We start from the raw sequence: 12,399 nt of genomic DNA on the forward strand, positions 1-12,399 counted from the left end.
CTGTGCATTCAAACTTTTATTTTCAGTCTTTCTTAATTAAATTGCTTTATCCTGCTTAATAATGTCCATAATACTTACCTACTTTTGAATGAAATATTGGAATGAAGTAGAAGGAAAGGAGCAGTAGTTCTAAGTGAGTCTTGCAGTGAATACACGGTGCCTGTCCCGTATCGTGTGTATATATATATATATATATATTATTAAAGCTAGCTTGAGGAATGTTGTGCTGCTGAAAAGGGTTATGCATTGATTTTTGTTTTCTGATTGCTTTTTGTTTCACAGAAACATGCTTCCAGAGCAGAAGGACCTTGCACTGAAGTCAGCAATGCTGATAAGGTTCTACTGATTTTTCCATAGTTAAATTTGGCTCTAACTCTTCCGATCCATCTTCATTCTTTCTTTTCAGTTAACCATCACAACCATCTTTTGTCTTCTACATGACATGAACCAACCATCAGCTAATTTTGTTTCCACCACTTTAATTTATTCACATAATCTACTTTTGTTTTTCCTCATCCATGTTTTTCTGTGCAGAGTTCACATGAGACTCTGGACATAGTGGAGGAGAAGAAGCAGGCAGAGGTTGGGATAGAAGAAACACTAGTCATAGATGAAACCAACAAAGGGAAAATACAAGTTGCCACTGATGCTGGGGAAACATGTAAGGTGGAGCACTTGCCAAAAAAGGACTCTTCTTCTTTGCCATCAGATAGTAGTAGCAGCAGTAGTAGTGAGAGTGAGGATGAAGAGGTGGGAGAATACCAGCCACATCACAGGGCTGTTGAGGAAGTCATCAGAGAAGAACAGGAAGAAGAGGAAGATGTGAAAAGGAAAGAACATGAAGAAAAGATACAGCATGTGGAAGCCACGCTAGAAGTCAGTCAGCTAACTGTACCAGCTGAGTGCACACAAGTTGCAGCTGAAGATTTGGTTCAGGAAAATGCAACTGCGATACCTACAGAGGAGAAGAATTTGTCAGAGGAAATTAAGCAAGACCTAGGTGAAGAAAAGGAAGAGGAACAGCTCAAACTCAATGGAGATGTGTCTCATGTTGACACTGATGTTTCACCACAAATAATTTGTTGTTCTGAGGTAAATGGTAGAACAGTTTGACAACTAGATTAAGCAGAGAGATTTCTTTGGGTGAAAATGTGCCTGCCTTTCTTCTTCTCCTATTCTTCTACCTGTTACGGCATCCAACAAGATTCAGATCATTTGGAAGGGGAAACCACTGATGAGCAGTGAATTTCTGTCTCCTTCAGTTATGGTTTCTGGCTTTTTGTTGCAACTGGTTGAGAATCACCAGTAAAGCAAGCCTTCCGAAGACTGCCATCTTCTTTTTATACCCCCTTATTTTATATACATATACATAATATATATTTATTATTTGTGTTTCTTATGTTTTAAGTGTCGTCTTGTCTATTTGTCAATTGTTTTAGACACGTCCATGACATATAATTGTAATTGGAAAATTACTGACAATTGGAATTAGAAAACATCCATCCCAATTTTTTTTCTTTTTTCCCTTACTATTCACTGCTTTTCTTGCTATTTTTCCTCTTAAAGATGTGTTATGAAATTACAGACTAGAGTTATATTTCTTTCGGTGTGTATTTGTGCATATGTTTACTGTTACACTATTTGGGGAAGCATAGGTTAGTTCTGGTCACAGTCACCTGATTTTAACCAAAGAAGACTGAAGGGTACTTTATTGGGTAAATTTCATTTAAAAAAAGAGGAAAAAACAAGTGGAAAAAATGAAGTGCATGTCTTTGTGATGTAAGCATGATCTTTTACTGAGTTTTTTCAACAGTTGGATATTCTTTTTTTCTTGCTTGTCTTACATTAGTGGTTCCCTCTCCCTGCACACACTTACACAACTTTTTATGTTTTTGTCTTCTATATATATAGTCTCAGGTGTTCTGACTAAACCTGAAAAAAATAGTTTATAAGACCTTTAGGAACAGGCAACCCACACTTCCTAAAGCATAGCCTGCTTGAAGAGAGGGCAGAAGGGCTTCTATGTGTGCAGGGAAGGAATATTTGAGGGAAGGAAAAGACTTTTTTTCATCTGGACTTCCCTTACTTAAAATCCAAGTGTCTGAGTTGTTTTTCTGTTTCAGTAGTGCATATTCAGAACTTTTACATTATTACTGGAATTTCTTGTCCTTATTTACAATTTGACTAAGTAAAGATAGATATTTTTCCAATATTAATTCTGATGTGAAGCTTATCTATCTGAGGTAGTTATTAGTTTTTTATTTGATGGAACTTTTACACAAACAGAGATTTTTTTTCCTACTGATGCTCCTTTACACATTTTAAATACCTTTCAACTGGGTTTTATCAATTACCTTCTGTGGTATTTACTGTTGGCTGAAGCATGGAGTATTGGCAAAGCTTATTAGGAGACAGGAGTTTCCTGCTGTGTATGTGCAATTATATCATTTCAGTTTGCTTATTACATGCTTTACAAATAGGAAAAGAGTCAAATACTTATCTTAATCTTCGACTTCTTACATGTTTTTTATTTTATTTTCTTGTTCCTTTTTACAAACTTCCTTCTTATGTATTTTGGGTTGATTGCTTATTTCTTGCACCATAGCCTCCAGTAGTGAAAACAGAGATGGTAACCATTTCAGATGCCACACAGAGAACTGAAATCTCCACAAAAGAAGTTCCAATTGTTCAAACAGAAACTAAAACCATCACATACGAATCTCCACAGGTACAGTGGCGGGGTGATTTGTTACACTGTTTGAACGCTGGGTTTTATTCCAATAATTTGTAGCTCAAAATAAGTCATATCAGAGAGATGCTTTTCAAAAAACTATACCTTCTCTTGCAACTAAGATTATTGTTTGGCTATGAGAAGTTAAGTGAAACGTATGTAAATAGAACAATATTTCTACTAAAGTTCTGAAAGTTTTTTTTTGTTGGTAGGAGATTCTGAAACATGATCTGCAAATGTATGACTCATATAGTTTTGAAGACTTGGTTAAAATAGTAGCATTGCTTCTGAAAGAAGCACTTAACACTGGTCATAAAGTTTCCACTATAATAAACATTAACAGTCTGCACAGACTCTGTAAACTTGCATGGCTTCGATTTAAAGTTTGGGGTTAAATTTTCAAATTGAACTAAAGATTAAGTGTATGCTTAGTAATTAAAAAAAAAAAAGTCTCCTCTGAAAGCAAAGCTTTTAAATGTTAAAACTGTCATTTCTCTTCTTACAGTTTGATGGTAGTGCTGGTGGTGGTGCTGGTGTGCTGCTGAGTGCACAGACAATTACGTCAGAGTCAATTTCTACTACCACAACTACACACATCACAAAGGTAAAACATATAATCTCTCTCTGAACATTAAAAAAAAAAAATAAAAAAATCTAAGTCTTACATGAAGTCTCTTTTACCTTCATATCTGCTAAACTATCAAAGAAAACTGACTTGCAGTGGATTAGATTCATTCCAGGCACATGTTGAAGTTGTTTTTTTCTGTACTCAGATGTTGAATAGAAGAGCCTTAATAAATAAACAGGAATATCTGGGAACAGGATGGTGAAAATTAGAAAATGTGGTATTTAATTATTTTTAGCATTTCGTGTTGGTCTTATTTCTGTGTTTGGTCAGGAGAACACCACTGAAGCTTTAAGTTTGTCTCTTCTGTCACATGGTGTTATCTTATAGCATCTTTGTTAACATCATTGATTTGTCTCAGGTCCACAGAAACCTTGCTCATGGTGACTCTTGAAAGGATGTGCTGAAATGATGTTTTCTTAGCCTCTGTGTTCACCCTCCTTTGGGTGAAAACAGACCATACCACTACTCTTCTTTGCAAGCATATTTTGATGTTGAATTACGTGTTCTGCATTCCATGCTTGAAAAGGAAAGGAAAACTAAATTTTGACAGAACATGACGTCTATTGTGGTCTCCTATACTCTTTCATGCCAGAGTATGATAAAACTACAAAAGTGTTGTTTTTATTCATTTATGTAAATACCAAATTTTGGATGTGCCCTCATAACAAAGTTTCCAGCTCTTGTCTTTAAACATAATAATAAAAAATTCTTGTAGAAGTAATTTTTATTTATGTGCTAAAATTAAAGTGAGAAATTAAGAAACAAAGCATGAAATTATTTCCTTCAGCAATGTGAAATAATATTGAAAACTTGCTGTTAGAAGAGTATATAAACTACAGAAGTGAAAACCATATTGTGTTTGTATTTAATGTGGGATTATTTAGAGGAGGCTCATGCTGGATAGATTGAAATCAAAGAAAAGACTCCTGGAATTTTTCTTATTGCCAGAGGCTGGCATATGACTAACTGCATAACTGAAAAAGGAAAGTATGACTTAGCACCACGAATACTTACAATTAACTGCAGCCTAGTGACAAAAAATATACGTTTCAATACAATAAAGGAATGCTTGTGGCTGTAAGGACTAATTACACTAAGATACTTCCTTGTTTTTTGTGCCTTCTGTAGATGGTTAAAGGTGGTGTATCAGAAACAAGAATTGAGAAACGAATTGTCATTACTGGAGATGCAGATATTGACCATGATGAGGTGAGTATCTAAACTATTAACATTTAGTATGTTACCAATAGTTCAGTGAGATCTAGAAAACATTTCAAAACCCAAAATAGGAAAAAGGTAGAGAAGTTGAATGTGAAGATCCTGAGATTGTTGATGGCAGCAAACTTTTCAAGCTCTGGTGTTAGGTGAATGGAGTGTGACTGAGAGATAAAAGCATTTGTAACTTTGCATTATAGATCACGTGAGTAGATTTCATACTATTTTTAAAGGGATTGCTTATTTTGGAAGAGACCCAATTTGTTTAGTGCTGCTTTTGCCATTTGGGAGGAAAAGCATGACTAAAATAATCTATTTAGATACATTAATCTAGATAGATAGGAGTCTCTGCTGCTTTATGTCAGCAGCATCTAAATGTGGAACTCAACTAAAAGCTTTGAAATACATTAAGGCATAAAATCTTGAATGTGTAGAATAGATTTTTGCTTCTATTTACAGAATTCTGTTAAAAAAAAATACCGTTGATCTGCAGTAATCTTTAATAGGTGCTTTTGATCTCTATTAGCACCAAGGCAGTTTTGTTTTATGGTGCCTTGGAAATAAAGGTTAAAATTACTTCTGTCTGCCCAATTAAGAAGACTGAATTTAAGAAGTACACCAAAAAATCTGAGAAAGAACTGTGATTATCTATTCCTTGTAGAGATGATTACACACTTTTTTTATCTAAGAATGCAATGAAAAAGTCAATCAACAGTCACTGCATAATACAAATAGAAAAAACTACCTTATACATAAAGTTGCAGTGAATCCAATTCTAACTTTATGAAAGCTGCACATCTCAACAGAATTTAATTTAACTTCTTAGTATAATATAGTGAGAGCTTTCAGGGAATTTAATTTCAGATTTTGATCTGCTGCTAGAAAGTGGCTCTTGACAAGTTCAAGCTCTTCTTGAAACTTGTAATTAAATGATAGGGTTGTTCAGCATTAGGCATTGCTCTTGTCTGCCTTTGCACGGTGCTCTTGGGACATCTGAAAAGGTCACACAATACCTTCAGTATACTAGGCAGTGCTTTTAGTAAAACCATTCTCCAAGCCATTCTTTGTTTTGAGATAAGTAGGTAATGGAGCAAAATAAGTGAAATTATTATTTGTATATATTTAATCACTGGGATGTAAAGCAGTGAGCAGCTCTTAACAAATTTAAGAAATCTCTCTTGCAATTTCCTCAGCAAATATAGAGCTCTTGAGAAGTGCAAACTGTTTTGTCTTCTTGCCTCCTACATTACTAAAACAATTTTCGGTAGGAAAAGAATATTTTAGTTTGGAGTTTCAGAATAGAAGTGTTACTACCACTTCTAATTTAAGAATTAGAGGTGTAAAAAGAGCTAAAGGTTTTTTCACTGTTAGTCATTTGATGATGAACCTTCTTACGTCTTAGCAGTCCCTTCCTTTTAAATCATTGTTTGTACTGCATAGGGTTACATTTGGTACATTGTAAAATACAAACCAATTGCAAATTTGTAAGATTTTCACATGAGCAAACATCACTAATTGTACCAATGCATGCAGTGCATATCTGTTCCCTTAATAGGACTGTCCTCATTTTGTCTTTATTTGCCTGATCTGTTGCAAAAGTTCTAAAACTTCTTATATAAAGTACTCTGTGTCTATTTAATTAAGATGGAAACATTACAGGGAGGACTTTATGGTTATGTGCTACTCGCTGAAAATCGTAGTAAATTTTTGAAGCCATTACATTAGTGTTTTGTAGTTGTTGTTTTCTGTTTCTTTTGTTTTCTTTTTTTCCCAAGCCCTCTCATGTTTAGGAATTTTAGACTTCTGAATTATTATTCCCAAAATTGCTGATGCTGCATACCTATTCTCAGGTCCCTTAAGGCCCCTTTTGTAATGCTTCTTCCTGTTGTTAAGCTATGTATTTTTGAATGTGTTGGCAGGCTCTGGCACAGGCAATCAAAGAAGCCAAAGAACAGCACCCTGACATGTCTGTCACAAGAGTAGTGGTGCACAAAGAAACTGAACTTGCTGAGGAAGATGAAGACTAAAATCTAAAATGCCCTCAAGCAAATATTTCAGGTAAACTTGTAATAAACTTATGCTGCGATTTCTATCTATATTTTCTACTGTGTTGTCTAATAAGTTGGCTTGAAAAAAAGAATACAGTATTTGCTATGTATTATGAAATGCTGAATTTAAATGGGCATTAACAGAAGACAGTTAATATAAGTTTTATTTTAAAGTCTAATCTGACATTAATTTTACATCTCCCTTTAAATGTCTCCCAGGTTTCTCATAGTGCTCTTGTGGTATTTCCTATGATGCTTGCTCAAGATGTGGTTTTCACATTAAATGGAGTTTGGGCTACGTCTGCAAAGCACGGAGATTAAGTGATGTTTTTCTGTTTACACTACAACGCAAATATACAGTTGTAGTCATTGCCTTTCATTTTGCTTATTTGGTAGGAAGACTGTAGAGGAGGGGCCCACTCAGACGCTTCAATTCAGTCAGCTTATTCTCCATCTTAACCACAATGAAATATTTACCTCCTATTATTTTCTCAGATGAGAAGGTAGATGCTTTGACAGCTGAAGTTTTTAAACCATTTTGTCAGTTGAAAGAGAAATTTGAAGAGATGCCAATTCAGTAGGCTCTCATTTCAGCTGGAAAACTATTGTACATTCTTTAGTTTTAGAACTATTTAGTTTGGATCTGGACATTTTTTTTTCTGTTGGAAAAGGTCAAAACATATTCCATTCTTACTGAAATTCAAAAATCTATTATATTTGCAGTCATTCACTGATTTAAAACTAAAAGCTAAGCTTAGACAAGGAAAATTATTTTTTTGTAGTTGTTATAGATGACCTACTTACCACCAATTTCCTAGTGTAGGCTTTTCATGTGAGGACAGTTTAACATATCTTTAAATAAATTAAAACATGTTAGTTAAGACAGCTGATTTTCACTGTATCTAAGTATGAATGAAGTTAATAAATAGAAGGTTGTGTTCTTTACTCATGAGTGTAATGCTCGTCATATAGCGATAACTGTACTTTCATTGAATGTTCTGTAAGTTTTATTATACTAAAATATTTATTTTAGGAAAATAAATTTAATATGAGGTACTATCTTAATTTTTTTTTACTTGAGCAACGTAATCCAGGCCTGGACCAACCAGTCACCCTGAGCTACTTCCAAAAATCTGTGACAAATAGGCCATAATAGTCAAATAGACCATAATGGCCAGGGTCAAGACTATAGTAGTTTTCCTTACAAAAAAATTTGCTTTGATAATCAGCAGAATTCACAGTGCCACAAAAGTGCTCAAATTTTATATATGCAAAAGGAAGCAATATTTTTGTCACTTATAATAAAGCTGTGGGAATGAAAAAATATCCCATACTTGAAGTATTCAGTAGAAACATCACAATGAGCAACTGAGTAAAATCTGCTGTTTCACGGGTAACAAGCAAATGCTGTGAAGCTCAGTATCAGCTTTGCATTATAAAGCTTCAAGTTTCCTCAGCTTTGTCACACTGATGGATATCATGAAAACTGAAGCTTCAGTGTTTTTTGAACTTGATAGGTTGTGTTTACTTAGAGTCAACTTCAAAGAAAAGATACTGGTTAGAAGGAGGAAATCACAATAAGAGAGATTTAAAAATAAGTGAAAATTAAACAGCACTATTTTAATCCTTTATTTTGGGGTGGAATTCTCAGTTTTTACTGAATAATCTCCATGTTTAACTAGCAGAGCAGAGGGGTTGCTGGCTATTCTCATGCAGGAAAATTCTGTTAATGTAGGGAGAGACAGTAAGAGAAATTTGTCTTATATTTTTCCAGAAGTTAAAGTTGCTTTGATTCTTATTACCTCAGTAATTTATACAATTGTTGTGTCCTCCAGAAGAGAGATTCAGGTTCTGCACATGCATGCAGACCCATAGTATTGAATGAGGTGGTTCCAGTTGCCTTTCCTGGCCTCCTACAGATTATACTCGAATGAGAAGGGTTGGTCTTTTTGTTTTGGTAATGCGAGTTCCTAAATTCCTTTTGACTGGTTCTTCTTTAAGCTTTCTGAGAATCTGGAGGCTTTATGTCAGAATGGAGCAAGTTTGAGCTGCCCTCTTTAAAACATCTTCAGTATTGGTTAGGTTAATGTGTATTTGAAAAAGGAATAAATAATTTTTGCTCGTAAGTTATGCAAACCAAAACCAGCATAGGTCAGATTTGGAATTGCTAGGTGAATGTTCCATCACTGGATGCTACTGTTAAAAACGGGAAATAACAAAGGGTTGTCTTTTGGTGGGTATAGAAGAGTTCTGACCTTTCTAGAAATATCTTCAAAAGTTGCAATGCTCTCAGACAATTCTAGCTGTCAGTAACTTAAAACACACACTGCTGTTCCTCCAAACATTTGTCGTCTTTTGCTATACATAATAAAGGTGATTCAGGCTGGAAAGGAATGGACTGAAGGGCTGCTAATCTAGTACATGTGTTTTGGGATTTGAGGTTTGTGGGGGGTAGTGGAGAGGAAAATGTTGTTTTGTTGAGATATTTTGTATGCTTGGGAACCAGTCACTAAATGAGGAACTGTGCAAGATGTTTTTTCACTAACTTTTCTTGGTGTTCATCAGGATTTGCATTGTAGCTTTGTTGCTTAGTGACACTAGAAATAATGAGCATGTAAGCTTCAGCTTTCTTTTGAAAACACAAGAGACATGGAGCTGCACTGACTGTGAGATAGTAATACTATAGAAATGTTACACATGCCCTAGAAGAGGTTGGAAAAGTGCACACCGTTTTTGAGAGCTGTTAGTTTGCAGTAAGGAAAATGTCTGTGTTCTAGGTAACTTCACTACCCCTTTAGTACACGGCAGCACTGAACCCACACGCTAAAACCATCCTTCTCCTGTTTTCAGTGTTTACGTAGCAATATCTAAGGTAGAAAAATGCACTGAGAGATCAGAACAAATCATTTTGATTTGTAAGGATTTGTTATAATAGCATGTACTGTAATCACAATACTTATTATTCAGCATGAATTTAAGGATGTTGGGAGTGGGCACTGTTATATCTATACAGAATGTGCCAAATTTTGCACACTATCTCAGTCCACAAAATTGCCTTTCAAATCAGTGTTCAACATGATCTGTCTCACATAAGTAATTGTAGCATCTTTTTTGGAGGGACTATATCACAGAAGAAATAGTCTTCACAGATTTGCACTATATTTCTGCATTAGTGATCAACTGCAACCTTGACTGTGTTCTTTAATCAAATATTCTACTACTTGGTAAAAGTTCTATTGAGGACAAAACTCAAATAATTGTTTCTGTGTCCTGAGGGTGTGCTTTACTTCTTTGAGAAATATATAACTTGTACAATGGTGTTTGAAATATATCGGAGAATGTCAGGTGTTTTTGACCAAGTTTGCAAATTGCTTTACAGTTTTTTGATCTGGGAGTAAAAAAGGACTAGTTTGAAGACATTTCACCACATTAGTCTTGTATTTGAGGCACTGTGACTGAATGATGCCTTTCAATTAAACGTTCAGGAAAACTTCAGTTGCCCAGACACAAGCACATGAAATGCTGTAAATGTGTCTGCAGCACCATACTGTCAGAAGAGTTATGCCCTTCTTCACCAAGTGAAGGCCAGATGTGGAAATACATTTAGACAATTGTATTTAGGCAATTGAATCACACCATAAATCCATGTTATTTTTTATTATTATTTTGCCCTGACTACAACTATTAAAGTGGCTTTTTTATGTAGGCTTGTTTTCTCTAATGAAAGTGAAAGATGCTGTACTCTCAGGGGTTATTAATTGAGCAGATATCTTCATTTCTCTTTATGCGCTAGATTTTGGATTAAAATTTTAAATGAAGTGTGCAATAGATAACTGTTAAAACGCCATGAAAATTTTGAGGAGGGAAAAATATACTAAAGCAAGAAAAGCATTGATAGAAACTGAATTGCTGTCCACCTTAGGGCCAGCCCTCCCCCAAAATAACTGATATTGGAAAAATGACTTCTTGAACCTGATGCTGTATAAATGTCCCATCATCTGCTATGCATGCTTATGTAATCTTCCCCCTCCTTTTTCTTCCAGAAACAAAAATTATGCTGGCCATGATCATAACCTTGAAGAACTGTGATCATTCCAAGTCATCACTACTCAACTGAATACACCAAGCCTAGCAACGATGACCAGAAGTCTAAGAATGAGTTGCCAATACCAAACTCAACTTTAACATCTTTGGCCTATAACCCCTTACAAGCTTTCCTGTTTATTTTTTTTATAACCACTTCTTAACAAGCTTAGTTTTTTTAATGACACTGTAGAGGGCATGATCTTCTTTTTCACAAGTATTTGCATTTCTGAAGCCGATTCTTGAATATGAAAGTGAACAAAAAAAAGGGGTCTGGAAAGCACCGTTCACTGGAGTAGGTGGTAATTGTGCAAAAAAGGGGATCTTAACTAATTTAGATGTAGTTTTTTTCCCAAGTATTTCAAATGAAATCTCTTTCTGGAGTAATTTACAGATTTATTTTTTTTTTTCAGATTATTCAGGTAAATATATGCTCTCACATAACAAAGTTTTTTTTATAAAAATACAACCTTTCCTAAAAATTGAAAATATATATTTCTTTGGATAAATTTTATACTGTTATCTCCTGTAACTCTTTCTGTTCTAATATTCTACTCTCTGTGGGGCAGAGATGTTGTGGAAGTCTGTAGAGGAGAAAGAGTTACGAAGAAATTTCTTTTGACTCAGCACTGTGTTCTCTTTGCACTTTGGTGCCAATGCTCAACTTCTTGTAGACGTTTTGCTGTCTGCAACATTCCAGATAGGGAGAGAAGGAATATCAAAATATCTTCTTCCAACAAGAGATCTAGGCAGCTTAAAACCTTAGTGCTTTTTTTCTTACTGTGTCCAAACTTCAACACTTCCATTATTTGAATACACGTGTAGAATGCTTGCTTTCTATTAAACCTCACTGCCTACGTGTTAGAACTGACATTTGTTATTGAGAAGGTATATGTTTCAGATACTTTGTCTAATGGTTAACACAGGTTTTTAGGACACTGAGTAAAAGTACGAGATGGATTCCATTCATGAAGTAGTAAGACAGTACCATCATTTGAGACTGCCATTGAGAAAACCTGTTAATTATTTTGGGTTTCATTTTTATTTAGTTCTTGGGGGGTTGTTTGTTTTTGGGGTTGTTTTTGTTTTGTCTTTGTTTTGCCATTTGACTCTGTGTATAGTTAAAATGCCAAATTAGATTTATAGCAGCTTGAAGTTGTATTAAGTGATATTTTTGCTTTCTGTAATTCTGTTATAAAATAAAGTTGTTTATTCTCTGTATGACTATTGGCACTCAAGCATACATTTGGTAAATATCTAACATGAGCATATCAATATTGAAATAACGTTCTTGAAGCTAAAGAACCTTAAGCATTAGGGATTAGTACAGATAGTTTCCAGGCTTAATGAAAGATTAGCACCACTTCTCTGTCTTCTATTAATCTATCAATCATTGTGTTTCTTTAAGTTTTTTCCAATTAGCACCTAGATCTGTAATTTGTAGAAGAAATCTTAAAAACTCCAGAAAAATAAGAGATTTGGACAACACTAGGCGAGTTAAAATGCCCCACTCTGTGAGCTGTTCTACTGAATTAGCTGAGTTAGGATGTACTGTGGTTTTAAAGCAACAAAGCATAAAACCTCTCAGTAATTTTTTTTTCTCACTTTCTGAGTGATGTATTTTTGGTGCTGTTCGCAGTTTAGATTGCTGCCATCTGTTGTCAGCGTGCTTGATTAACTGAAATTCCTTCTAG

The 12,399-nt window shown here is 34.8% G+C and overlaps 1 protein-coding gene across 31 annotated transcripts in view; it reads left to right on the forward strand.

Annotated features, from left to right (window-relative positions):
• The window catches only part of EPB41L2 (erythrocyte membrane protein band 4.1 like 2), a 104,530-nt gene extending 92,604 nt beyond the window's left edge, over positions 1-11,926 (forward strand). For 15 of the 31 annotated variants that reach the window (XM_040697459.2, XM_040697457.2, XM_040697460.2 and 12 more), the window contains 7 exons: positions 283-336; positions 535-1,092; positions 2,606-2,728; positions 3,237-3,335; positions 4,488-4,568; positions 6,494-6,632; positions 10,666-11,926. In XM_040697459.2, the coding sequence (XP_040553393.1) occupies positions 283-336; positions 535-1,092; positions 2,606-2,728; positions 3,237-3,335; positions 4,488-4,568; positions 6,494-6,601 (1,023 nt within the window). In that variant the 3' untranslated portion in view covers positions 6,602-6,632; positions 10,666-11,926. The remainder of the gene's footprint in view (positions 1-282; positions 337-534; positions 1,093-2,605; positions 2,729-3,236; positions 3,336-4,487; positions 4,569-6,493; positions 6,633-10,665) is intronic. The other 16 variants (XM_040697479.2, XM_040697465.2, XM_040697471.2 and 13 more) reach the window with 3 other exon arrangements.
• Positions 11,927-12,399: the final 473 nt, after the last annotated feature.

Source organism: Gallus gallus, chromosome 3, assembly GCF_016699485.2.
Source record: "Gallus gallus isolate bGalGal1 chromosome 3, bGalGal1.mat.broiler.GRCg7b, whole genome shotgun sequence".
Taxonomy (NCBI): domain Eukaryota; kingdom Metazoa; phylum Chordata; class Aves; order Galliformes; family Phasianidae; genus Gallus; species Gallus gallus.